Source organism: Euleptes europaea, chromosome 9 (assembly GCF_029931775.1).
Source record: "Euleptes europaea isolate rEulEur1 chromosome 9, rEulEur1.hap1, whole genome shotgun sequence".
Taxonomy (NCBI): domain Eukaryota; kingdom Metazoa; phylum Chordata; class Lepidosauria; order Squamata; family Sphaerodactylidae; genus Euleptes; species Euleptes europaea.
The window spans coordinates 68,391,909-68,419,529 of record NC_079320.1 but is presented as its reverse complement, the minus strand read 5'-3'; the positions used below and the strand labels follow the sequence as shown (position 1 = coordinate 68,419,529).

At 42.0% G+C, this 27,621-nt stretch overlaps 1 protein-coding gene across 1 annotated transcript in view; it reads right to left on the bottom strand.

Annotated features, from left to right (window-relative positions):
- The window catches only part of CORIN (corin, serine peptidase), a 126,107-nt gene that overhangs the window by 18,493 nt on the left and 79,993 nt on the right, over positions 1 to 27,621 (bottom strand). Inside the window, exons 14-16 of the mRNA XM_056855088.1 lie at positions 18,188 to 18,301; positions 12,252 to 12,362; positions 6,887 to 7,016 (exon numbers count right to left, since the gene is read on the bottom strand). Of these exons, the coding sequence (XP_056711066.1) occupies positions 6,887 to 7,016; positions 12,252 to 12,362; positions 18,188 to 18,301 (355 nt within the window). The remainder of the gene's footprint in view (positions 1 to 6,886; positions 7,017 to 12,251; positions 12,363 to 18,187; positions 18,302 to 27,621) is intronic.

Sequence of the window (27,621 nt, the reverse complement as noted above, 5' to 3'; positions counted from 1 at the left end):
GCTTTTATGGGGTGGTAAGTACCATCGTAAATCTGTTCTTCATCTTAGTTTTACAGATAACTTTAGGGAAAGCTTTTGCCGGTGCTGAACCAGATAACTTTTTATTATGTTACTGGTGAGAAAGTGTCTGATTTCTGGAAGAAAGAAGGAGAGTGGGAAATGGAAACCGCAAGCTTTTTTCTCTAGTGGCCCAAAGCTTCACTCATATTACTTTACATCTGTCTAATGCATTCTTGTTTCTATTATATTGTTAACCATCACATTCAGTGTCAGCCTCTCTGAGGATTCCTTCTTCCTGACTATTCCTGCCTGGTCCATTATGTATCTGTCAATGTAATCCTCCCTTTTTAAAAAATAAAACATTATCAAGAGTGATCGTAGAGTAAAGGATTTCCCCCCCCCCCCCTTCAAGTTGATCAAGGCAAGAAGGACATTTCAGATGACAGTGAAATCAGAAGTCTCTTTAAAAAGGCCCAAAAGTAAAAAATCAGATCTGGCAAGTCATCAAGACCATTTTATGGCTCCTTTTGCCTTTGGGTAAGTAAAATTTTCCTTCTGTTTTTTGAAGTATTTGGCTATAACACTGCTCATGCAAATACTTCATTTAAAAAAGCTATTTATTTTGGGTCATCAGTTCAATTGGGCAATCAGTCCAATTACATTATGCATTCTCCCACTGCAGTCCCCCTTCTCAGTTAACAAGATGCCATCTTTAAAAGCCTTACTTTTTTTTTCTTTATAATCTTTGGTAAGGCAGGAAACAAAGTTGAACTTACAGTGGGAAACAACATAAAGTCTCATTTCAGGTTCACGTCAGGATCAATCTGTCAGATTGCTAGTGGATGTGTACATACACACCATGAGGGAAGGAACTGCCAAAATTTATAGCCATATATTTTTTATGTGTGAGCATGAAAATCATGGAACAACAACTCTTGCATCTTTCAGTGTATTATTTTCCAAAAGGTTTGTACTTTTTTGCATGTCCACCATTGATGAAAGAATGTTCCTTCTGTGTCTGAACATTTCCAACAGCCTGATTTGATTTGTACATCTTCTGCAGATCTTTCGGCACATAGTACCATCTATAAAACATTTTGTACCAGTTCTCTCTTACTGCTTGTGATCTGGAAAATTTAATATCCGTTTTCCACATTTTCCCCCAGGTTTGCATTGAAATCATCTCTCCAAAATTTTGCATCCACTTCACCAGGCAAGTCTTTACTTGTTCCGATGTTGTATCTACAGCAAACAGTATTTTGTAAATTTTTGACAAAAGATGATCTTGAGTTTTGGTAATCAAAGTTTCAAAATCTGCCTTTTTCTTTATTTTGCTCCTTGAAAAAGTACAAAGAGCTGTATCAATATGCAATGACTGCGGAGAGATTGGTATTAGCACAGAAATGGAAGGACAAGAAGATACCTGATTTAAAGATGTGGATTACAAAAATGCATGAATACACTCTGATAGCAAGACTCCCAGCCATGTTGCATTACGAGATGATTGAAGAACACAAGCAAAGATGGCAACCCTTTTATGATAAATATTGATGTTCAGAAATATGTATTTTAGTTTAAGTAATCAAGAATAGTTTTATTTTATTAGGCAATGAAAGTGGGAAGATTTGAAAAGAAGGGAAGGAGAAAAAGGGGATAAAATTAAGTTAAAGATTAAATGAAGGGGCTTTTCATTAGAGATTTGACGTAGTATCCGAGAACCATATTAGAGAGAAGTTGGAAATAATGACAATAATAGATAGGAGAGATATTAAGATTTTAATTCTTTTGAAGATGAAGTAGTCTGTGCGCTGGTGAATAGTAATGAATGTATTTTCCTTTCCCTATTTCCCTACCTTTTCTGTATCCTGAAAATATTAATTAGAAAGAAAGAAAGAAAGAAAGAAAGAAAGAAAGAAAGAAAGAAAGAAAGAAAGAAAGAAAGAAAGAAAGAAAGAAAGAAAGAAAGAAAGAAAGAAAGAAAGAAAGAAAGAAAGAAAGAAAGAAAGAAAGATGGAACAAGATCCATGATCCTAATGATGTTACCATTTGGTCACACAATATAAATTGTGAACCAATCAACACCTGTTTTGGCTTATTATATCAACAATTGTTCTTGGCTTCTATGTGTATCTATATATTAGTGACCACTGAAGAAAGCTCATTGGGCCGAAATGCATTTGGTCCTGTTTACTGTGATTGTGGTCTTATTTGTATGTCATTAATTTGTGGATCTTTATTTGTATTATTTAATGAACACTGAGGACTACTTAGTCCAGTGGTTCCAATGTAGAGGCTAAATTCGAGGCCTATGTGTTAATTTGTATTTTAAGTGCATTGTACAATACATTGATTTGTTTGATTCATTTTTAACATTATTCCTACTCAACCTTTGTGGTACCTAATTCAATTTTTTTGTTATGTTTGTATTCCCTCTTTTGGTGTATTATAATAAAAATTGCCCAGCGTTCACAAAACTTAATCTGTACACAGACAATTATTTCTGTGCATCCTTTAGCAATATGTTAATTTAGTTAACAAGACTACATTCCAAATATAATTAAACTGTTCTGTTATAGAAGGGGGTTCCTTCCCCCCCCCAATACGCTGCAAGAACAATCTTAGCAACTATATGTGGACTAACTCGTCTGAAGAAGCTACCTACCAATCCTTTAAAGTATCCTAATAGAATTATCTTCAGATCTGGTGGTATATTACTGCATAACATATCATTAATAAACTGAATCATATTTAGCCAAAATAGATTAAGTTTCGGACATGTTCAAAACACAAGTATCAAATCTGCATGCCCCCAACCACATCTCCAACATATATCTCATAAACTACTGTACATACTCACTAATTTATCAAGTGTAAGCACTGCAAAAATATTAAACAAAAATTTTATTTCAAACTCATCGATATTATAATATTATTTTAAAAGTGACATTTCATCAAATCCATTTCCATTCCTGTAAACACAAACCAGTTCATAAATCTTTCTCCCATTTTTTTCTTGCAGGCTAAAGGAGCAGTATCTAAATTTAATAATAATGAGTAAACCTGAGCTATCAGTTTGCTAGAGGTATGATTGCCATTTATTATAGATTCTAAAGGGTTTTTGGCTGCAGACTATTTATGCTTTCTTATTAAGGAAGTAGTGTGCCTTATGTGAAAAAAAATATTGAAATAACTGGGAGTTATTCTCCTTAAATTACACAGAATTTCCTCACAGATCAGCATATGTTGATCATCTAATTGTTTTTCTAACATATGTAATAACTAATATCAAATAACATCTAATCTAATATCTAATAATATCTAATAACATATCTAATAACCTTTTGAACCTATGTCATTTACCATTCAACCAGACATTAATTGCCCTCTTTAGTATAGCCATATCACATAGCTTTTGTCCACACAGATCCTGTGGTCACCAGCAGAACCTTAGCTGTAATCGAAGAGGCCCTTTCCTCTCTTTATCCACGGCAGAAAAGTTGGTTGGGTCCAACTCACTATGTTGCTCCTCAGCTCTTACAATAAGTATATTTCTGGAGATTAGTCTTTGGGAAAGGAACCAGAGAATCCTGGATAAAACCTTTCAAAGGACTCCCAAGATTCTCAAGCAGCAACATGATGCTCTCCGCTCTTCAAAGTTTTCTCAGTTTAACTAGATCCTTTTTAGAATGATTTAAAACAGGGAACAGCTTTTGACCATACAAATTGGAGATACAATTGCAGACAAATTGCAGACAAAAGGGGTATTTTGGAAAGGCTCTTTGACAGAGCAGCCAGATGGAAATAATTCTCAGCAGAGTTGGTAAAGCATCTTTTTGGATACTATTGACTCTGTGGCTTGTTTTTTCATACATTCCTCTGGCACATTAAATTATATTACTTTTGCACAAGCCACCCAGTGTATTCAGTGTGTATATGGTAAAATTGTTCTTTGCCTGCAACCAGCCCGGTAGAGTTTGTTTATTGCTTATCTCTGCTTGTATTGCATTGTAATTTGGATAATATAACAAGTTCCAGTTTTGGAGCTGTTTTAGATTATTTCCAACACTTCATACATGAGGTTTATGAGGCCTTTGAGTTCCCCTTTCACTATTTATACAAAATTAACTGCCAGCTCCTCCCGGCTTCTTCCTGCACAAATGGTAGTGCTCCAAGTTCTACCCATGTAAACCTCCAGCTTTGCCTGCTCAAGATTCCTATTGGTAAGATTTTCAAGATGACAGTTGCCTTTATGTATTAGTACATAAGAAAAGCCTTGCCAGATCAGACCAAGGTCCATCAAGTCCAGCAGTCTGTTCACACAGTAGCCAACCAGGTGCAGGAGATGGTGACAGGTTCTACCACAGCTACAGTCCTGCACTAAGGAATATCCATATCATCAAAGAGCTCGCATCCGAAAAAGCTTCAAAATTGCCATTGTTCAAATACAGCTTAATATTTATTTTGACTTCCAATTCTCTGAAATGTTTCTTTTGAGGAAAGATCTTTACAAAGTCACAGCATGTCTACTGGAATGACAAAGGTACAAACAGCCTGATCCTACATGTCTCCTCAGAATTAAGGGCCAAACTAGACATGATGGTGTCCTCATGTCTGACACAGGTATGCTGCTGTCATTTAAAGGCTAAAAACAAGTGGTTAAAAAATGCTGCGAAGGCCTGATCTTGATTGGGCCTGCAGCGCGGTGGGACAAGGCACTCTTGTCCTTCCTCATTGTACCTTTTAAAAGTCTAAAACGGCTGGGGGGGTGCCATTTTGGCACTTGAAAAGGTGTAGGGTTGCCAGCTTCCGGTTGGGAAATACCTGGAGATTTTTGGGGCAGAGCCTGAGGAGGGTGGGGGTTGGAGAGGGGAGGGACTTCAATGCCATAGAGTCCAATTGCCAGAGCAGCCATTTTCTCCAGGTGAACTGATCTCTATCGGCTGGAGATCAGTTGTAATAGCGGGACATCTCCAGCACAGTGTGCTTTCAGTGCTTCACTTTGTTTGTTTAACTTCCTACTTAAGCACGAGGTGTTTGCTTTAAATACTACCTGGAGGTTGGCAACACTAACAAGGTAGGGGGGACAAGATTACCTTGTTCAACTGTGCTGTGGGCCTGATCAAAAATACTTGTAAGTATTTTTGTATATATTTTATTATAGAACTTATTTTTGTATTGTAATAACATAGTATTATGATCAACTTGAATTTTAAATTATTATAAATTGTACTAGGAAGGACTGATGAAGAATTCAAATTGTCAAGAATTTGAAACGGCCGTATCCTCCATGAAGTTATTCCTCCTGAATTAATATTTATTACCTCTACTTACCTGCTTACCTGCATGGAATGAATACAGAAGACTGTTGAGCATATCTTGAGAACAACTTCACCTTCTATTGAACTTTTTCCATTCACCACCATCCTAGAGATGATTTTGTGTATGTGTGTTACAACTGTATGAATGGTTCTTTTTGTATATTTATGAAGTGCGTATTGTATTAGACACTGTAGCATATAAATATTTGTTTGCACTACCTGGAGGTTGGCAACCCTAACAAGGTAGGGGGGACAAGATTACCTTGTTCAACTGTGCTGTGGGCCTGATCACCTCATGGATATTTTGAGATTACCCATTTTAGGCTTTAAAGTGGCAGCGGTGTCCCCATGTCAGACATGAGGACACTGTCAGGTCTCGTTTGGCCCTAAATCCCTCTCCATTCAGAGTGGCTTTCTCTCAAGAAAATGTGCACAGCACAGCAGCCTCAAACAGGTCAAAAAGTCCAAGCTCATTAAAGACTAGGAAACTAGGAAATTAAGGAAACTAGGGTTCTCACCCCAAGATTTATTGAAAATGAATGAGGAGCAGTTTAAAAAAATAGTTAGGCAAAGAGTAGAAGACACTGAGAGGCAGCATGACCTTGCAAGATCGCCTGGTTTTATAGCCTCACAGGAATCCAAGCATTTGATGAGGGCAGCCCCATATCTGATGACATTGGAAGTGAATAAATTTAGAAGAGCTTTCACGTTAGCCAGGTGTGGAGCTTTGCCATCAGCTGTCGTAGAAGGCAGATATAGGAAAATCCCCTTCTCTGAAAGAACTTGCCTGTGTAATGGTGAAGAAATTGAGACCCGTGAGCATGCCTTACTGTATTGTCCTCTCCATCATCAGATAAGAGTCAAGACTATCCAGGAAATTTTAAAAAACAATATGGGTTTGTCTGATGAAATTTGTACTCAACGACTTTTGGAAGATAGCAACCCATTAATCTCGAGATGTGTGGCTGAACTTTGCGCCACTATACATAAGGCACGGAAAGATGTAAGTCATAAATAGTAAATGCTATTAGATAAACCTTTTAGAAGTTAGAATATGGTCCATTTCAGAAATGGGATTTTATTGGGATCGTGTCAATAATTTTTATCTATGGATTTGTTGAGCAATTAATATTATTTTACGGTGATCATATGTTATTTTGAGTTGGTCAAATGACTGTAAATTAAAGATTGATTGATTGAGCAGCCTCAACCAGGTCAAAAAGTCCAAGCTCATTAAAGACAGCAGATGAAACCATAAAAGGTAGGTTAACTGCTCAATTGCTGTGAGGTATAAGAAAGAAAAGTGCAGCTAACTATTTCTCAGGAAGAAAAAGTTTCTTTGCTACATTATTATATCAACAGAAGCTGAATCCAAGTGCTTCTATCAATGTGGCAAACAGAAAACCCACGCACGGTTCTGAACATCAGAGAGCTCACAGAAAGTTGTTGCGCTAAGCTAGGAAACAGAGGAAGCAAAGATTATGAAAACGTCACAGATTCAACCAACTCTATCAACAATGATTGTCAATCTCAGAAAATTTAGCAGTGCTACAAACTACTGACCTTACCCTAAACCCATCTGTCTGCAAGCCAAGTGGCTTAAATCGTCTTCCCATTCATCAGCACATACGTGGTAGTTGGTAGCTGACCTGTGAACAGTCAGAAACATCAAGGTGCTCATGTTTTTAGACATGGTCACTGTGAAGGAAAAAAAATGAAAATGTAACTTTAATATGCCAACAGGGACAGCTTCCATTTGGGCTTGTATTATTTTCCCCATTGATTGATTTATCTACCCTTGAAAAATGCAGCTCCTAATGTTGAGCTAGCTTCATTGAACAGCATTTTAGGTAGACACCAATTACCATTTCACCACAGTCTAAGTGCAACGTATGATCAATTCTTTTCACTCAGCAAGGTGATGAACTGAGCCTATTTAGATAATGCAATTCCCTAGCATGAACTCTGTCATTCTAGCCTTCAGATTTCAGCTTGGCTCACAGCACATAAGAAGAGAAAGCTAAATCTGCTTGCCTCCCAGATACCTGGACTGTTTAAAACTGTCCCAGAAAAGATCCATAAGTATGGTTGCCAGCTCCAGGTTGAGAAATACCTGGAGATTTGGGGGGTGGAGACTGAGGTGGGCGGAGTTTGGAGAGGGGAGGGACTTGGATGCCATAGAGTTCAATTGCCAAAGCAGCCGTTTTCTCCAGGGGAACTGATCTCTGTTGCCTGGAGATGAGATCTGCAGCCACCACTTGGAGATTGGCAACCCAGTCCACAAGACAGAATCACTTGTCACTGAAATGGAGCTTATTTCTAGACATATATAAAATATGTTGTATGCCCTACAATCTGTGTCTCCTCTCCTTACATATCCCCATGAGGAAAAAACACCAATATGTGGGCTTAGATACACCAGAGCTTTTCCAGAGGCAGAATGGTTTCTGCCTGTGGAATGCAAATTTATCACCTCCTCCATCTTGCTACAGCCCAAAACGCTCCCCCCACCCAAATGCTGCTTCTTGAAGATGGAGGGCATTTTGAGAGGCATTTTGACTGCAACATGGGGGCGGGGGGAGGCAAGAAAGTTGCATTCCGCAGGTAGAAATTTCTGCCCACAAGACATGAGCTCTCTCCCCACATGAGCACAAGTGCCAGCTTAGATCCGCTCAGCAGTCCCAGCTGAAGGTGCCGGCTATTTGGCTAGTCAGTATGGCAACAGTTGGGGCTTTTTCTTTCTTAGTTGTGGCTCCTCCCCTTTATGGAATGGGCCTACCAGAGAAGGTACAGAAGCTTCTTGCTTTATAAGCTTTTTGTGTTGGTTTTTATTATATTTATATCTTATTTGATATAATGATTTTTCCCCTGGTTTTAATACATCTCACAACTGGTTGGAAGATGCTTTGAATATAGAAGGTGTTTGGTTTAAGAACATAAGAAAAGCCATGTTGGATCAGACCAAGGCCCATCAAGTCCAGCAGCCTGTTCACCAAGTGGCCAACCAGGTGCCTCTAGGAAGCCCACAAGCAAGACGAATGCAGCAGCATCCTGCGTGTGGTCCCCAGCACCTAATATAATAGGCATTCTCCTCTGATACTGGAGAGAATAGGTATGCATCATTACTAGTATTCATTTTGACTAGTAGCCATGGATAACCCTTATCCTCCATGAACATGTCCACTCCTCTCTTAAAGCCTTCGAAGTTGGCAGCCATCACCACATCTAGGGGCAGGGGGTTCCATAATTTAACTCTGCGTTGTGTGAAGAAATACTTCCTTTTATCTGTTTTGAATCTCTCACCCTCCAGCTTCAGCAGATGACCCCGCGTTCTGGTATTATGATTTAATGATTAAACAAAGGAAACAGAAGATCTCAGAAGATAACCCAGTTCACGTCCATGTTGACTACCATCTTAATTCTTAAATGATTAATTGAAATCAGTGAAACAATTAAAGGAGTAAGGCATTGCTAAGACCATCCCTGCTCTTGCAACATCCCAGTTAACAAAATGCTGAATGTATATCTATTATTCTTAAGTGGTCCAGGAACAGGCTGTTCTGTGCAGTTATATCACATTCATGCCGTTGCTGAGCAATCAATAATATATCTAATGACTGTAAGAAGAAAATGGCAAGATTAAGCACTTCACAGAAAACTATATCCTCGTGGCTCACACGTTCCATCAGCCAGGCCTGAAGAATGATTTATGTCCTTCCCTTAAAACCACTGCATCAAAATGCCTTTGTGTCTTTCTCCAGAGACACATAACAACACGGGATCAAAACTGTTATGCAGTATATATTAGAAGAAAATAATTCTTCCAATTTTTTCCCATCCGGTTTTTATTTTTATTTTTTAAGAATGGCACATGTTCCCAACACAGTACAAGAATAGCTTGTTTTTATCTACTATCTTTCAAAATCCTTCACACCCTTTATTTAGTTCCGTTGATAAGGTATTTATTCACAGCGAGTTTCCCAGCCTGATGAATAAAGGTTATTTGTTTTCTGTAAACTGCTGGACAGACATCTATCATAAATTAAAAATAATTTACTCAGCATCTGACTACTTGATAACACAGCAGAGGCCTGAGGCAAAGGGGGGAAATCAAGTTGGTTCCAATAGACTCCTGTATTCGACAGGTTCAATAATTTTCTGCTGGAGGTATGAAATATGGACCATAACATCCCCCCTTAATCTTCTCCAACAGTATAGTGCTGTGGCATGGCATGTCTGAAACTTTTACTTGGGCTTCTGCTGCCTGGGGTTGTTGTTTTTTTCCACTTTAAAAACTTTCTGTTTGAATTCTGCTTCAACAGACCATATGATAGCCAAGCCGCCTGAGGCCAAGAGGCCCACCCCTCTATGGTTCCAATTACCAAGGAGGAGACGACTCAGGCATCAGGTAAAGGAGTTTTTTTTATTAAGCAAAAGGAAGAAAAGCACAGCACAGCAGGGCTGAAGTCAGTTCTCCAAAGATTTCCGCCCAAGGATTCAGCCTTTTACATTTTTGCATTGCCCATATTAGGCGCACCTGTTATCTTACACCATCTATTGGTTGCCTTGTCTCATGTCATTCTCTCATCTCCATGGTTTCTGCTATTTTGGGGGATTTCCGTGGTGGGCCTGGGTATTAGTAATGTCTATATCTGGGTTCCTCAGGTGTCAGCGATTTGCGTCTTGCAGGGTCAGCGATCATTGCTTTTGCCAACTTTGTGGTTAGTAGTTTTGCTTACCTGACAGTTAGTAATTGAACTTTAGGCGTCTTGACCTTCACTCCCTATCCTGCCATGGCTATTTCTATTCTAGTTACTAACTGACTCCCTTCAATCTACATCCTGCATCCTGTCTGGTCCATGGCTATTTCTTTTCCATTGTCTAAGGGCTTTCCAGCACCTGAGACTTTTGGGGGTATTCTTCACGGAGATTTGCTGCTGTTTCGATGCTGATTTGCGTCGGAGGCAAATTTTGGTTATTCACTCCAGATCCGTGTTTTCCCCCACTGAGCAAAATAAGTCGGGTTAAAAGAGAGGCAATCCAAACCACTTCTGAGCCGTACTTTCCAGTAGAAGAGCGTTTTGTTGCTCGGATGCCCATGAAAAAATGTTTGCTTCGCTCCCCGGGACGTCTCCTTTCTCCTCCCCCAAGAACGGTGATTGGCTGGGGGAGTTGCCACTCTAACAGCATCGCACCGGCAGGAGGGAGACCCAAAGCAGACTGGCTGCCCCTCTTCAGAAGGGTGATGGGAGTTTTGGCTTGGATTTCAGGATATATTAGTGCGCAATAAGCATTTTTTTTGTATTGTTTACGTTGATGTTTTCTTTTTATTGTTATTTGTATTCACATATATGTATACTTTTTCTTTTTTTTCTTTTTTTCTTTTATTACTATTATTAAAAATCAATAAAAAAATTATATATATAAAAAAGAAGGGTGATGGGGTTTTTGGCTTGGATTTGCCACTTTCAGGATGCCCCCCCAACACACACACACATAGGATCGCACCGGCTGGAGGGAGACCCAGAGCAGACTGGCTGCCCCTCTTCAGAAGGATGATGGGAGTTTTGGCTTGGATTTGCCACTCTCAGGATGCCCCCCCAACACACACACACATAGGATCGCACCAGCTGGAGGGAGACCCAGAGCAGACTGGCAGCCCCTCTTCAGAAGGGTGATGGGGGTTTTGGCTTGGATTTGCCGCTCGCAGAATGCCCCCCCCAACACACACACATAGGATCGCACCAGCTGGAGGGAGACCCAGAGCAGACTGGCAGCCTCTCTTCTGAAGGGTGATGGGGGTTTTGGCTTGGATTTGCTGCTCTCAGGACACCCCCCCAACACACACACACATAGGATCGCACCAGCTGGAGGGAGACCCAGAGCAGAATGGCAGCCCCTCTTCAGAAGGGTGACGGGAGTTTTGGCTTGGATGTGCTGCTCTCAGGATGCCCCCCAAAAACACACACACACACACAGGATCATGGGAAGAGTGGGCGGGATTAGGCGGATTTGGAGCGGTGAGTCATGAGCGGCAGCAGACGTAAGCAGCGCAGAGAAGTGCGCTGTTTCTCCCGTGAAAAATTGAAAATGCCTCGGGATGGGGGGAGAATCTGCGCTGCCATGAAAAAGCTATTTAAATCGGTTTATTGTTTGCTCTGATTCGAAACCAAAGCAAAATCCACCGTGAAGAATACCCCTTGGACTGGGGACCTTGGAAGCCCTCGGGAGTTTCCTGGAGCCTTTGGGAGCCTTTGGGAGATTCCAATACCTGGGCCAGCTACAGCTGGCCTGTCCATCACATGCAGAAAAGTATTTCTTTGGGCTTATACATTCAGATTCCCATCTGTAAGGTGGTGGTGGTGGGGATCTACCTTACCGAGCTTTTACATCTCTCTTAGGCTGTTTATGCTTGGTAATTAGCAGCGTGTTCCAGGCTGAAGTGCCCCGCATATATATTTTTTTATTTCTTCATGCTGAACCGTCATTCCAGCTGTCACTGCGAAGCCGAAGCTGGCGGATACCTGCTTCGCATTTCTTAACAGCCCCTTTAACGCGACCTTTTATATTTGCTCTACCCCTGCATCGAAGCATTTACTGAAGGAACCATGAAAAATCCCAGCTGCAGCTTAGCTATGCAAACGACCATTGCTAATGGCTATGCAAACAAAGGAGAAGGCAAGTGGGGGAGGTGGAATTTGTTTGACTTTCTCTTCTTGCATCCGGACCATGAATAGTCATTTTAAAGGGCGGATTTAAAAAAGAAGCTTTCAGCAAGTATCAAAATCGACCCTGCATAAATGGCCTTAGTGAATTTCCAGAACCAGCCAATTACTTCAAGCGCTAACGTCTCCAACAATTATCACGTTTTTGTTGTTGTTGGAAAGCATCACATTATAAATTCCAGAAAAGTCTGCTGCTGCTAAAACTTACCACAATTCCATTCATCTGATTTGTCTGCACAGTCGATCTGCCCATCACACCACCCCTTACGGAGCACACAGTCATGGTTGGCACACGCAAGCTCATCCTTTTTGCAAAACGCTGCAATGGAAAATGCAAAGTGGAAGAAAACAAGATTTAAGAGGGGGGAAGAGTTCTGACGAAGAGACACAGTTAGGTCCTGAAGCGATCTTTCTTCTTAAAGGGAGCACTCGGCTGAAGCACTAGCAGACCTCAGAACTATGGCACTTGTTCAATTGGAAGCTAGTGATGACTGTTCAGTTTCTTTAGACAGAGGTAACATTTGAGTTTGTTCATATAATCAAGTCTTATTTAACAGAGCCTAGAATTGCTGCAAGCTCTGTTTTGTTTCCACAATCAAGGTGTAGTTCACATGAGAGGCAGTGATCAAACAGTAGGAGAAAAATGCTTCTGAATATTTAGGATGCCTTTAGGATATTTGTTTATTTATTGTTCCAATTTAATACCCCGCTCTACCCGGCCGAGACCGGGCTCAGAGCGGTTATCTGTATCAACTTGCAACAATTGTATGAACTTAGTATCTACAGCTTATGATCCATTCACTTAAATAATGCCATTCACCAGATGCCTATAATGTAGGGTTGCCAGCTCCGGGATGGGAAATATCTGGAGATTTGGAGGGTGGGGCCTGAGGAGGATGGGGTTTGGGGAAGGGAGGGACTTCAATGCCATAGAGTCCAAATGACAAAGCGGCCATTTTCTCCAGGTAAACTGCTCTCTAACAGTTGGAGAACAGTTGTAATAGCAGATCTCCAGCTAGTACCTGCAGGTTGGCAACCCTGCTATAAGGGCCTTGATAACCTCCATGATTTTGCAGTTCCAAGCAGGGAAGAAAAATGAGATTAATTGAGACCCTGTTGGGTACTCATCGATGGCTGGTGCATTACATCGAAATAGGTGGATTACAAATTGCAGTGATGAGATACATTCAATAGCATATCCCATCTTCTCATGTTATCAAGGACAAGTGGAATTAGCAATGCTATGCAATCAAGCTGTGATTTGGCAGTGATCCAAGAGAACAACAAAAAAGGTACAAATAAAAATCCTTTCTCACATGATAACTGTATAAACAACATTCGAAATAATAGATGTGAAATGTTTGGATATTCTTGATTATAATATTAATATTAATATTAATATTAATAATAATAATAATAATAATAATAATAATAGGAAGAAGAAGAGGAAGAAGAAGAGGAAGAAGAAGAAGAAGACTGGTCAATTGACCGTTATTGTTGTTGTTGTTGTTTAATTGAGCTCTGGAATCTCAAGGTCCTCCAGCAACAACACAAAGTGAAACCAAAATATGGGATAAACTACAGAACTCAAATTCTATCATTTGCATTTTATTGGCTACAAATCCCAATCCTAGCACTCCAGTGGAACGACAGCAGTTGCATCAGGAACAAATACCAGAAGCACAGGAAAAGTAACATTTGAATGACATTGTTTTTTAAAAAATATTTTATCAATGTGCTCTTTGTATTCTTTTTTTCGCTTGTCTTATTGTCAACTTGATTTATTTATTTTTTGCCAAAATTTATGCTCCTTCTGATTTCCTTAGTTGGGCAAGTTTCCTCTTTTCAATGAAGCTGTCTTGCTTTTCAGATCTTCCTTGACTCTGCTCATTCTACGCAGGCATCCTCTTGGACTAGCTTGTATTTTTTCCTAATCTGTGGCATGCATGCTACCTGAGTTTTTGTTATCATGCTTTTAAATGACCTCCAAGTATCCTGAAAATAATAGAAAACATTTTAATAAAATTTTGAATTTTGTTAAATTACTCCAATAATTTTACTGTCTGGTGAGGTTTTGTTTTGGTGTTTTGTTTGTTTGTTTGTTTGTTAGTAAATGGCAAAACAAAAACCGTGATAAATAATCCATATAAATACAATTGGTACAATGAAGTGAAACTGAAAAATATTCTGCGTGACGGAAAACTAAATTTATTGTAATTTTAACCAGCAACGCTGGCTTCAGCATATGGACATGGCAGTCATCTTATGTCTCTACATAACGAATGGGTCTATAGAAGCTGCACTTGAACACAGTTCTCTCAAAAGCTGTCTTTTGGGCAGCCTGTGGTCAAATCAGCTAGTCCAAGTCGTACGGATTATGAGCTGGCTTTCAGAAACACATGCAGATGTCCTCAAATATTTGTAAATGGATTTTTCACGTATCATGATCAAGAACCAAAACAGAAGGAAAATTTGAAAACAGTGGATTGATGTACAAAGGGTGACAGCGTGGCAGAAATGAGGTATTCATTCCTGCTTTTTCTAAAATTAACATGTGAATGGAAAATATAACTAAAACATGCTACCAATCAGAAATCAACACAAGGAAACTCCTGATGCAAGAAAGGGACTTCAGGGACACAACAACTGTTGTTGAATGACTACCAAATGTATACTTTTTATTTAATATAAAGGAACATTTTCTGAACAAAATTGTATCAGAATAATTTCTTTTTGTAGTTTTTTCAGGGTCATTCTTTATATAGACTCCACTAACTTTATGCTAATGGGAAATGTGTATCTTCTCACTAACGAAGACACAGAAATTCTCTTTACACTTGTATTCTATTTCTTGCTGTTTTTTTTTCTGCAGTTTGCTGCAAAAAAACCAGTTACCAACGTCCAGATGTAGCCTGGAGTTCTCCTGAAACTGCAATTGATCAGACTACAGAGATTAGATCCCCTGAAGTTAATGGCAGCTTCAGAGGTAGGGTTGCCAGCTCCAGGTTGGAAAATACCTAGAGATTTTGGGGGCGGGGCCTGAGGAGGGCGAGGTTTGGGGAGGGGAAGGACTTCAGTGGGGTATAATGCCATACAGTCCACCTTCCAAAGTGGCCATTTTCTTCAGGTGAACTGATTTCTGTCACCTGGAGATCAGTTGTAATAGCAGGAGATCTCCAGCTACCACCTGGAGGTTGACAACCCTATCAGAGGGTGGACTTTATGGTATCACTTCCCTGATGAGATCCCTTGCCTCCCCAAACTCCCCCTCCCCAGGTACCACCCCTGTAACTGCAGGAATCAGAGTTGGCAACCCTACTTGCAAATGTTGATATAGCGCTGAAAGTGTACCTTCCATCCAAAATCTTTGATCTCTGCTTATCCTTCTCCTTTCCCCTTCTGTTTGCACCCATCCCCCTTTCCTCAAGGTCTTTTGTTCTAAAAATCTGTGATCAGAATTTGTCCTTTTTAAGCTAATCATTCTACAGTGCCTGCTTTTGAAGTGCTTCATAAATAATAATTATCATCACCCTCATCATGACTACTGACAATGAGAAAGGAGTAAACAAAAAAGAAACTGAAGAACTGACATTTAAATTACACTATTCTTGCAAATTAGGACAGCTTTAATTTATCCCACTTAACCAGATCCCTTCTCAGTCCCTCCAACAATAAGGTACAATTATGCTTATATATGCATATCTGTAAGTTCAATGCAACCCAAATCATTTTGCTCTCTCTGGTTCAACTTTCACTCAGGGGAAACCGGTGAACCATCTTCCCCCTAGAAAAGCAGCCATTTGAGAAGCCAATTGGATCCCCATCGGGGAGAAAAGTGGAGTATAAATATCTAAATAAATATACAGCCAAAATGGAATGTAGGTGACTGAAAATGAGGAACAGCCTGGGTGCTGGATGCAACCTGACTGCATAGCTAATTCATTCCCCACCCTACCCCTCCAGGCAACACAGGATAAGGAAAGCAAGTTTCTGGCATGAAATTCAAAAGGAGAGGTCTACTTCTAATTTTATCCCTTCAAAACAAGGTCAATGTTCTAAACCGCATAGTTACAGAATACCGCCTTGAAATACGAAAAACTGAAAAATATATTAATTATGAAAATCAGTCAAATTAACATAATGCATTGTGAACATAGACAATGGGGCATTTTTCATGGTAGATTTTGCTTCTGTTTCGCCACGGACTAAAAAAAAAAACATGATTTAAATGTTTTTTTCATGGCCGCGATTTATCCCTGTCAATCTTGATGTAGTTTTGGTTTTTCATGGGAACAAAGCACGCTGTATTTGACAACGGTTTGGTCTGTCCCTTTTGCAGGAGGCCTCCCCTTCCAACAGGCTCCTTGTTTATGCCTGCCCCCAGCTCCGCCCCAACTCCGCCCAGCAGATTACCTTGTGCGGTTCACCAGCCCCACTGCAAAAAACAAGCACCAGTCCCTCTGGTCTCCTCCATTTTTCTTCCACCCTCGCTCTGTTCTGCTTTTGGAACAGTCAGATTCCAAATGGGGGGGGGGGGCAAGGCAGCACTTTCCTCAAAGCTTCCCTCTATTTTCTATAGGTGTGGAACCCATTGCCCTTTAATGATAGACAGGATTGGGGGGGGGGGGCAGGGAATCCATGTGCCCAGAGAAGTGTGAATGGCAGGGGGGGTGGAGAGGAAAGAAGGCCTCTGGCTTGCGCGCCGGCCATGATCCGCCCACAGTGCATCGAGAGACAGGAGGGAGATAAGAGCAGGCTGGCCGCCCCTCTTCAGAAGAGTGATGGGAGGGAGTTTTGCCTTGGGTTTTCCGCTCTCAGGATGCACATTTTTCCCATCCGAATTCTCAAAAATCCCCCTTCCCCGCTGGGGTAGAGGGGCCAACAGCCCCTTCCCTTGAACATTTCCCCCACGGGTCCAGCTGCCCTAGACTGAGCTGCCACCACCACCACCCCCAGCGCACGAGGAGCACATGGCGTGGCCCCGCCCATCTCCCCATGGAGCAGTCCGTCCGACATCCCCCTGGGCTTGGAGGTGTGGGCTCAGCTCCAAGGCCCATCCCAGGCCAGCCGCCAGCCTCCGGGACGGAGGGAGAGAAGTGCCAGGATTCTAGGCAGGCAGGCAGCAAAAGGGGCGGTATTCTTGTCTGAGCTCGAAACTCCCCCAGCCAATCACTGTTCTTGGGGGAGGAGAAAGGAGACATCCCAGGGAGCGAAGCAAACATTTTTTCATGGGCATCCGAGCAACAAATCGTCTCAAAAGTGGTTTGGATTGCCTCTCTTTTAACGCAGCTTATTTTGCTCAGTGGGGGGAAAGCCGGATCTGCAGTGAATAACCAAAATTTTACTCCGACGCAAATCAGCGTTGAAACAGCAGCAAATCTCTGTGAAAAATACCCCAATGAGCTTTCTAGTCATGCAATTCAGGTCGGAAGTACGGAATACATTCTGGATATTTAGAGTAACATACTTGAATGCAGCAAAAGCAAACAGCAAGAAACTAAATCCCGAGAAGGAGTAATCACAGGACGGCAAAAGGTACAGAGGCTATCAGAAGTGATTGTATTCTCGCAAAAGTATAACATGAAAGGGAATATCAGGTCAGGGAGAGAGATGATAGGCAGGTAGATGACAGAGAAAGAAAGCAAAAACCAAGAAAGGGTTGGGAAGACATTCAGACAAGAAGTTATTATGTGTGATAGAAAAACAGGGAGTGGGTATTAAATAATATAATGGACACCCAAGTGACATAAAAGCGAAACCCCGATACAAGAGTAAAAATGAAAGGGACAAAAGAGTGAAAAGGAACAATTAACCAAGAATGAATGTCATCTACAATGTGACTTTGCTACTCTCTATGGGTTGGATCCATCAGACATTTCTGCTGATGGGGGTGGCATTTTTGCCAGTTCCCCACTCCTGATGCAAACCTACAGCTCCCCTGCCACACTGTTCCTAGAGGACCAGTCCCCCGCAAGACCAGCAATTGGGGCTGCAGGGAAGAGGCAAGGAAGTGCTGCTCCACTGATGGAAATCCCGGCAATTGACTGAGATTTTCTGCAGGGTCCAAGGCAATGTTAATTGTGCTACTGGTACGCTGAGTAATATAATATACAATGTATAGGCAACATGATATTAAAAACTTACAACAATTTTTTTCATCCACCTTATCAGGACAGTCTGGAAAGCCATCACATATCATCGTATGTTTGATGCACAGTTTGCTCGAGGGACATTCCCAAAGGCCTCGTTCTTTGCAACCTGAAGAATTTTTTTTTAAATGGAATTCAATTCGAAAATTAGTCAGATACAATCTGTCCTATTATCAAAAGCAGACCACACACACACACACACACACACACATCTCCCCACTTTCCTGAAATGTATATATCTATTGGTCTTAAGGTAGAGTTGCCAGGTCCCTCGTCGTCACCAAAGTTAATTCCTGCATTAATTAAGACTATTTGGACTATTTACAGTGCCATCCTAAATAGAGTTACAGCTTCTATTGAAGTCATAAGAACATTAAAAAAGCCCTGCTGGATCAGACCAGTGGTTCATCTAGTCTAACATCTTGTCTCCCACAGTGTCCAGCCAGTTCTTCTGGAGGTCCAACAACAGGGCATAAAGGCTGAGGCCTTCCCCTGATATTGCCTCCTGGCACTGTTATTCAGAGGCTTACTGCCTCTGGACATGGAGGTTCCCTTTAGTCACCAGGGCTAGTAGCTACTAATAGATCTATCCTCCATGAATAGAGTAGCCAACCTCCAGGTAGTAGCTGGAGATCTCCTGCTATTACAACTGATCTCCAGCTGATACAGATCAGTTCACCTGGAGAAAATGGCCGCTTTGGCAATTGGACTCTATGGCATTGATGACCCTCCCCTACCCAAACCCTCCCCTCCTCAGGCTCCGCCTTAAAAACCTTCCACCGGTGGCAAAGAGCGACCTGGCAACCCTATCCATATGTCTGTCTAATCCCCTTTTAAAGCTGTCTATGCCTGTGGCCAACAGTACTAGTGTTGCCAGATACCAGGTAATTAGTACAAGAATATGCTGAGATAGCTGCAAAAACAGTTTGTATTGGAAAACCAAACAAACAATAACAGCAAAGTGCTATATACAGAAGTGACAAATCACATCAGTGAAGTGCTATGTACATAAATTGCCATAAGCATATACAGCAATCTAGGCATATATTTTTCGTATCCTAAATGCAGGTAGATGTTCAATGGATGTTCATATTACTGAAGAACAAGATGGAATGCTGGGATACGATCATTTCGGAGTCTTCTTCAGTCCCACATATTTCACCATAAGTGTATGTGTTCACTTCAATGAAGATTAATAAGTTCCTCATATGGATACATGGTCTTGCTATATTCAATTTTCATAAAGATCTGTAGTACAGTAGTCTTAAGAATTTTAAAGCAGACCAGGTGCACAGCTTCTTACAAAGACTGTAACAGGTTCCTCAAGGGATACAAAGTGTAGCAGCTGCCTATTTATACTTTCCACTTATGGTGAAATATGTGGGACTGAAGAAGACTCCGAAACGATCGTATCCCAGCATTCCATCTTGTTCTTCAGTAATATGAACATCCATTGAACATCTACCTGCATTTAGGATATGAAAAAGATATGCCTAGATTGCTGTATATGCTTATGGCAATTTATGTACATAGCACTTCACTGATGTGATTTGTCACTTCTGTATATAGCACTTTGCTGTTATTGTTTGTTTGGTTTTCCAATACAAACTGTTTTTGCAGATATCTCCGCATATTCTTGTACTAATTTCCTAACCTATGGTAACAGTACAGAGATGTTAGTTTTTGTTAGATACCAGGTAATGGCAGGCAATTGCCCGCCAACTAAGGGGGCTGCCAGTGGGCAGGAGCAGGCCAGCTGAAGGGGGGGGCAATTAATGTCATTGCCAGAGGATGTAGCAATGACATTCTGGCAATGACACTACTCAAGTTCTAGTATTTTAGGAGAAAAGTGCTCTTTGTCAACTTTCTCCACCCCATGCATAATTTTATAAACCTCTATCATGTCCCCCCTTAGTCATCTCTTTTCTAAACTGAAAAGTCCCAGACTTTTCAGCCTTTCCTCACCTTGGTTGCCTCTTCTGCACTGTTTCCAGCTCTGTGATGTCCTTCATGAGAAATCAGTGGGTGTAACTCAGTTTAGGATTGAGCTTGCACTGTTAAGCTTTCAAAACTTCATACCCTTATCTGGTAATTTTGCTCAGAATTTTGGCATGAAAACTCTAGGCATTTTATAACCAAACCTAAGCAATTATCATTGATGTCTGTTGATGGGTTCTGCCTATGCTTAAATTTCCCACCGAAATGAATGGCACTTCACTTTTGGTTAAATGCACACATGCTTTGTCATATTTGGAATGAAGTATCCTAAAATATGAACGAGAATTGTTTTTAAAGAGAGAGAGAGATCAGGAGTTTATAATGCTGAAAATGGGATAGGGATGGGGCAAGGTATGTTAGGTTTCTGTCAGTGATATGCACCTTTCCGGAGGCTCATCTTTATTCACTGAACACAGCCACTGTCTCCTCCAAGTGTCTTTAATCAACTGGACTGGTTTTATAATAAATTAAAGATGAACTCCTGTGTAACTGTACCAGCCATTTGATATTAAAATTGTTCATTGTCATACAGAGGATTTCAAGATACAGCCCGCATCTATAAAATATTTACCTTTCTACAGATTTTATACAGATTGTTTTCTCAATGCATTAATTAAAGCAGGTCATTTCATCATCAACTTATAGGAACGGGCTGCTAAGAAGCCCACAGACAGTTGCCTTACTCATTTCTGGGGCCTTAAAAATGCAAGGTTCTTCCACAACAGATGGGAAATTAAAAGACCAATATTACTAGAAAAGTCTGATAAAGGGATCTTTACGTGGCCCTAGTTCCAAAATCAGGAAGAATGGTTTGTAAATTCCATCTTCACGCACTTCAACAATTCTCATATTTTAATGGAAGCAAAGAACTTATGTATGGGTGTATTGTTGGTGTGTATGAATCTGTACACACACTTACAGGGGGTTTGAACAGCTGGAGTTCATATGCTTTTTGACAGCAAGTATAATAGATTAGGATGAAGGACAGCTTGACTTCTCTGACAGAACTGATATTACAACCCTATTGATCAGGATTAGACACTAATCCAGTGGTCAACAAGAGGGGTAATTCCCCATGAATTCCCTCTCAAGAGATCTGTTACCTATTCTTTTCCTATATCTGTGGGGGGTGGGAATCACTAAAATATTAATTATAAGTACCCCTGAAACTTGTTTAACAGCTAACAAGGAGATTCATTTGGCTCATAGGTGGGAAAGACCCTTGCTCTCCCACATATACAATGCTTGCACCTATGATCAAAAACTTTATTTTATCATTAGTAATGGCATCAAAACAACTGTTACTGGCTTTTTATGTTTTGAAATTTATTTTGTAGCCCTAATATGATTGCGGGGGAGGGGGGGGCTATCATCCAGTATAGAAGTTCCTAAAGATCTACAGTCAGGTATAATTACAATGATAGGGTTGGATCCAAACTCTGACTTCCATGATCAGACTATTACATCTGCTCATACAAGAAAGGAAACCAATTTCGGCCAATTCTCCTTTCAGGGGACTACAACAACTGCCCTATGAGGAGCGGTTAAAACGCTTAGGGCTGTTTAGCTTGGAAAGAAGGTGGTTTAGGGGAGACAGGAGCCCCGTGGCAGAGTGGTAAGCTGCAGTACTACAGTCCAAACTCTGCTCATGACCTTTCGATCCCAACGGAGGCTGGTTTCAGGTAGCCGGCTGAAGGTTGACTCAGCCTTCCATCCTTCCAAGGTCGGTAAAATGAGTACCCAGCTTGCTGGGGGTAAAGGGTAGACGACTGGGGAAGGCACTGGCAAACCACCCCATAAACAAAGTCTGCCTAGTAAACATCGGGATGTGACATCACCCCATGGGTCAGGAATGACCCGGTGCTTGCACAGGGGACCTTTACCTTTTTTAAGGGGAGACATGATAGAGGTCTGTAAAATTATGCATGGTATGGACAGATTGGACAGGGAGAAGCTTTTCTCCCTCTCTCATAATACTAGAACGTGGGGTCATCCGCTGAAGCTGGAGGGTCAGAGATTCAAAACAGATAAAAGGAAATATTTCTTCACACAATGGATAGTTAAATTGTGGAACTCCCTGCCCCAGTATGTGGTGATGGCTGCCAACTTGGAAGGTTTTAAGAGGGGAGTGGACATGTTCATGGAGGAGAGGACTATTCATGGCTACTGGTCAAAATTGATACTAGTCATGATGCATACCTATTCTCTCCAGGATCAGAGGAGCATGCCTGTTCTATTAGGTGCTTTGTAACACAGGCAGGACAATGCTGCTGTAGTCGTCTTGCTTGTGGGCTTCCCAGAGTCACCTAATTGGCCACCGTGTGAACAGACTGCTGGACATGATGGGCCTTGGTCTGATCCAGCAGGGCCTTTCTTATGTTCTTACTGCAAATATCCATCCTGCATGGCACAGTGTTTCTGAGGGGGTGGCTACCACACAGGGACGATTCCCTGTTGTGCTCTTACAGCTACTGCAAACACATAAGCATTCACAGGGGCAATGAAGGCTCCACAAGGGAGGGGATACTCTGTACTGTCCCCTCATCCATGCCACTCCCCCCCACAACCGACAGAGTGCTTTTTGCTAGCTTTCTTTTTTAATCAGTAAAAGGCAGACTGCTATAGCGTAATGATGCTATAATAATATGTCCGCCATCAATTATTCTTAAAGGTATCACAAAGTTCACAAGAGCTGGCAAGAGGAAACAGTGAGTGTGAGGGGAAACGGTGCTGCATGTGGTATCCAATATGGGCAGGCAGGAGAAATCCACACCTTCCTGTTCACTTGGATCCCATCCCCGCTTTGAGTAAAATCTTTCTGTAAAGATCTACCAAAGCATCAAGTAACAGAAAACCCAGAAGGTACTAGCTGGAGATCTCCTGCTATTACAACTGTTCTCCAGCTGATAGAGATCAGTTACCTGGAGAAAATGGCCGCTTTGGCAATTGGACTCTATGGTATAGAAGTCCGTCCCCATACCCTTCCCTCCTCAAGGTCTGCCCAGAAAACCTCCCACCAATGGCGAAGAGGGACCTGGCAACCCTAACTGGACTATTTATACTGATAGACACCTGCAATAACCATATCGTGTGACTGCTCAGCCCCCTTCTGCTGCATTAAGGGGGGGGGGAGCACAGAACTTTCTCCGGATTATGTCCAGTATCATCCGCACAAATAATGTTCAAAGACCATTGAACAAGGAGAGGGCAGCTTTCTAGAGCTTTAAAAGCATTGGATGTTCGTCAGTAACAACATTAGCCATGGTCAAAGAAATGTCATTCTGACAGCTGTAATTTTCTAGAAGATGCCGTCTCCCATATTTATAGAACCTAATAAGAATTCTATTGACCACTAAAGACATTTTGTCTAGGAGACACAGAGAGAGAGGTGGCAATTCTCTATTAAGTGAATTCACTTTGTATAATCAAACTGTATTTCATACCTTAAAAGTCAAATAGCTGAAAGTACTGTTTGTGTTCCTGTGAATGTAGCAAAAAAGAATTTTGAAGAGAGGGAAGAACATGCTAATTTTTTTGTGATGCCAAGCAAGCGGAAATTAAATTTGTTCTAGATTATCTTTGTTTCAAAAACACACACCCAGACATACACACAAACACAAAGAGTAGGAGCATCCAAAGTACAAATTATCATGTATTCTTTTTCATTCAATTTTATCCCAGTACAAGTAGTTATATACTGGGTCATACGGACGTGAGGGCAATCTGGCTGCGACATCTGTCACCCCGTTGATCGCCAGGGTTGATTCGGCTGATCTGGCTGGCTAGGCGGGTGTCCCCTACCTTCCTCACCACTCCTCGTGCATCCCTCCCGAAGCTGCGTGCTCGGTGGAAGAGGACAGCCATCCCAGAAAGAAGGAGTGTACCGTTCCTTGGTCAAGGGTACTGGGTCATTTTCACATTTTTTTAAAAAAATCAGAAACAGGCTATCCAAAAGCGAAGCTGATCATAAATCTTTTTTCTTGTGTCCTTAATGGTTTCCCTATTTCAGTGGTTATGGGGATGCTCTTTCAACATGGTGCTGGGTGTAAAAAAAAAATTGTAGGCAGTCAAAATGGCTTTAGGAAATCAGTGCCCAACTGAGCCCCCTAGTACTGCCCCTGCTGCTGTGAGATCCAAAGGAAGTATGGTTTGGCAAAATGTTTTCTTAAATTTGCTGCCTGGGGTGATACCTTCAGCCTACTGACCATATCATACCATGATCACATCATACCAGCCTTCTGTAACCTACTACCACCAGGTGACTTTCAAAACAACTCACCACTGACCGTGCAGTTGGTTTCAGGGAGCCGGCTCAAGGATGGCTCAGCTTCCATCCTTCCGAGGTCGGTCAAATGAGTCCCCAAGCTTGCTAGGGGTAAAGGGAAGATGACTAGGGAAGGCACTGGCAAACCACCCCGTAAACAAAGTCTGCCTAGGAAACGTCAGGATGTGACATCACCCCATGGGTCAGGAATGACCCGGTGCTTGCACAGGGGACCTTTACCTTAACCCAATATATACAAGGTACTACTAGCCAATTCAAAGAGACCAAATTATAATAAATTATCTGCCAGTCGTTTTTTGAAAAAACCCTGGCCTCAACGTATCTGTATATGGGGTAGCTCAGTGGAAGATCTACCACATGACATCCCATATATATAGTTGTAATATTGTCTAAATTGAAAAGGCCTATGGCCATGTACAATAAACATGACTGACCAACAAACTGTCTGTTTTGCAGGATTTTTGTCACATTAAGGACACACTAACATGTATAACGTTAGAGGAATGATTGAACCAAAGTTAAGCACTTTTCAGTCCTGATACCCCTGGGGACCACCTACTTGTTGGGAAACCTACTTTTGACATACACATGCCCAGAGACTTCTCAGGCATCACAATGCCTAAGTTGCAACACAAGATCCCTGTTTGATTATTAAGGCAGAGAAATAAGATCAGACTACTTGCAATTCAGGAGCTAAAGCATGAGGAAAAAACCTGAATTCCAATGAGAACTCTGAACCGGCCTCATCAGGACTCCTTTCTTTGATTACCTGAGTTTCATCAATGCAGGACACAATTTGCAGGACAATAAGCAAGAATCTCCCTTACAATGCAGCCCTGGCCAGAAAACTAATCAAAGATTTGGTCAGAACCATTAACTTATACCCTGGCCCAATAGTCATGCCAGCCAACCAGGTAAATCAATCATGCTATTCAGACCACTTTCCTATTAGCATCTTCCACAAAGAGAAATCCTTACTCTCCAATAACAGCTCAGATCTTAATGATTTCTCCAGTAGCAGGATAGTTAGAAATAATTGTGTGGTGTAATGGTTAGGGTATCGGACTAGGATCTGGGATACCCAGGTTCGAATCCCCATTCTGCTAAGGAAACTTGCTGAATGACCTTGAGCCAGTGTAGTGGAAACTGCGGAAGACCATTGTACTACGAGGAGGTAGATGGTGGTCAATGCAGCCCTTCCCCATGTGAGAGCAATCTCAGGTCATTAACTTGCACACAGCACTGTAAATGATGAGCACCTGGTGATGGGGGAAACGGTTAGTTTTCACTCTGTTAAAAGAAGGGGAGGGCTTCAGATAAGCCAGCCAGCCAGCCAGCCAGGAGGAGGGCGTCTGGACGGCTGCCAGAGAAGAAGCGGCTTGCTTGCCTCCCAGGAGACAACTTCCCATCCTTATTTTGGATTCAGCCTGGATAAAGGGTATTTTTTGTTAAAAGATTACTTAGCCTGGGTAAAAGGGTGCATTTGTTGTTTAATAAAACTGCATACCTTTTCCTCCCCAATATCTGCCTATTGGAATCTATTTTTTCTGAACCATGGGTAATACAGCCAGTCACGTACTCTCAGCCTCGATCCTGGCAAGTATTTGGATGGGAGACCTCCAAGGAATACCAGGGGCATGACACGGAGGCAGGCAATGGCAAACCACCGCTGAACGTCTCTTGCCTTCAAAACCCTATGGGGTCACCATAAGTCAGCTGTGATTTGGTGGCAAAGAGAGAGAGAGAGCGCGCTCCAAAATTTCAAGGGGAATCCAAACATCTTGATGCAATAGTGAAACAGATCCAGATAAGCAACCAATGACATTTAGCCCCATTAAAAATGCCCAGGTAAAAGGGGCATATGAAGGGCGCCCTTGAGCAGTAGATTCACTCCCATTCCAACTCTGAAACTATGTTCACACTGCAGGATCCAACCAAGGTGTGCAACTTTTTGCCTTACTTCTTTTCCCTGGCTCCCCAGAGCAGCTTGAAAAGGCACAGGGCTGTACTGGACTGAGGGTGTTTGGAGCCCTACTCATTGGACCTCGTTACTATTTCCCTGCTACAAGAAGAAGAAGAAGAGGAAGAAGAAGAAGAGGAGGAGGAGGAGGAGGAGGAGGGAGGAGGAGTCAAGTTGCTTTTTATATGTTGGCTTTCTCTACCACTTAAGGGAGAATCAAACTGGCTTACAATATCCTTCCCTTCCACTCCCCACAACAGACACCTTGTGAGGGCTGAGAGAGTTCAGAGAGAACTGTGACTAGCCCAAGGTCACCCAGCAGGCTTCTCGTGGAGGAGTGGGGAAACCAACCTGCTCCACCAGATTAGAGTCCGCCGCTCATGTGGAGGAGTGGGAAATGAAACCCGGTTCTCCAGATCACAGTCCACCTCTCCTAACCACCACACCACGCTGGCTCTCATATTGTTGGTGGTGATGTCATAGCTACAGCGGAGTGCCTAATACCTGATGCCATTCCTCATAAGAACATAAAAAAGGCCATGCTGGATCAGACCAATGTCCATCAAGTCCAGAAGTCTGTTCACACAGTGGCCAACCAGGTGCCTCTAGGAAGCCCACAAACAAAACAACTGCAGCAGCATTATCCTGCCTGTGTTCCAAAGCAACTAATATAATAGGCCTGCTTCTCTGATACTAGAGAGAGAAGGTATGCATCATGACTAGTATCCATTTTTACTAGTAGCCATGAATAGCCCTCTCCTCCATGAACGTGTCTACTCCTCCTTTGCTGGTGCCTGTTTGGTCCGCTCATCTTGGGTGTAGAGACTATGGATTCAAGCCCAGCCTCTGTCTTAGATTTTGCTGGCAACTGGGCTATTCCGCAACTTGGACACTAAGCTGTGTGCTCTGCAGGAGGGAGGGGATGGTGCCAAGAAGCCATGGCCATGTTTGACAGCCTCTGGTTGGCTGTGCCCATTTGAGCCACTCAGAGGGATGTTGTTGGCCGCCACTCCACAATTGCTGGGAGTTGTCAAGGTTGCTAGGGTCTCCGGCATGCTTGCTATGGGTCTGTGCCTGGTGGAGGGGGCTGTGTTGTCCCCCCAAGCAGATTGTCCATAGGGAGCCAACAAGAAGTATCACTATTACACTAATAACCGCATTCCACCCCCCACCCGCCAGCATTCCT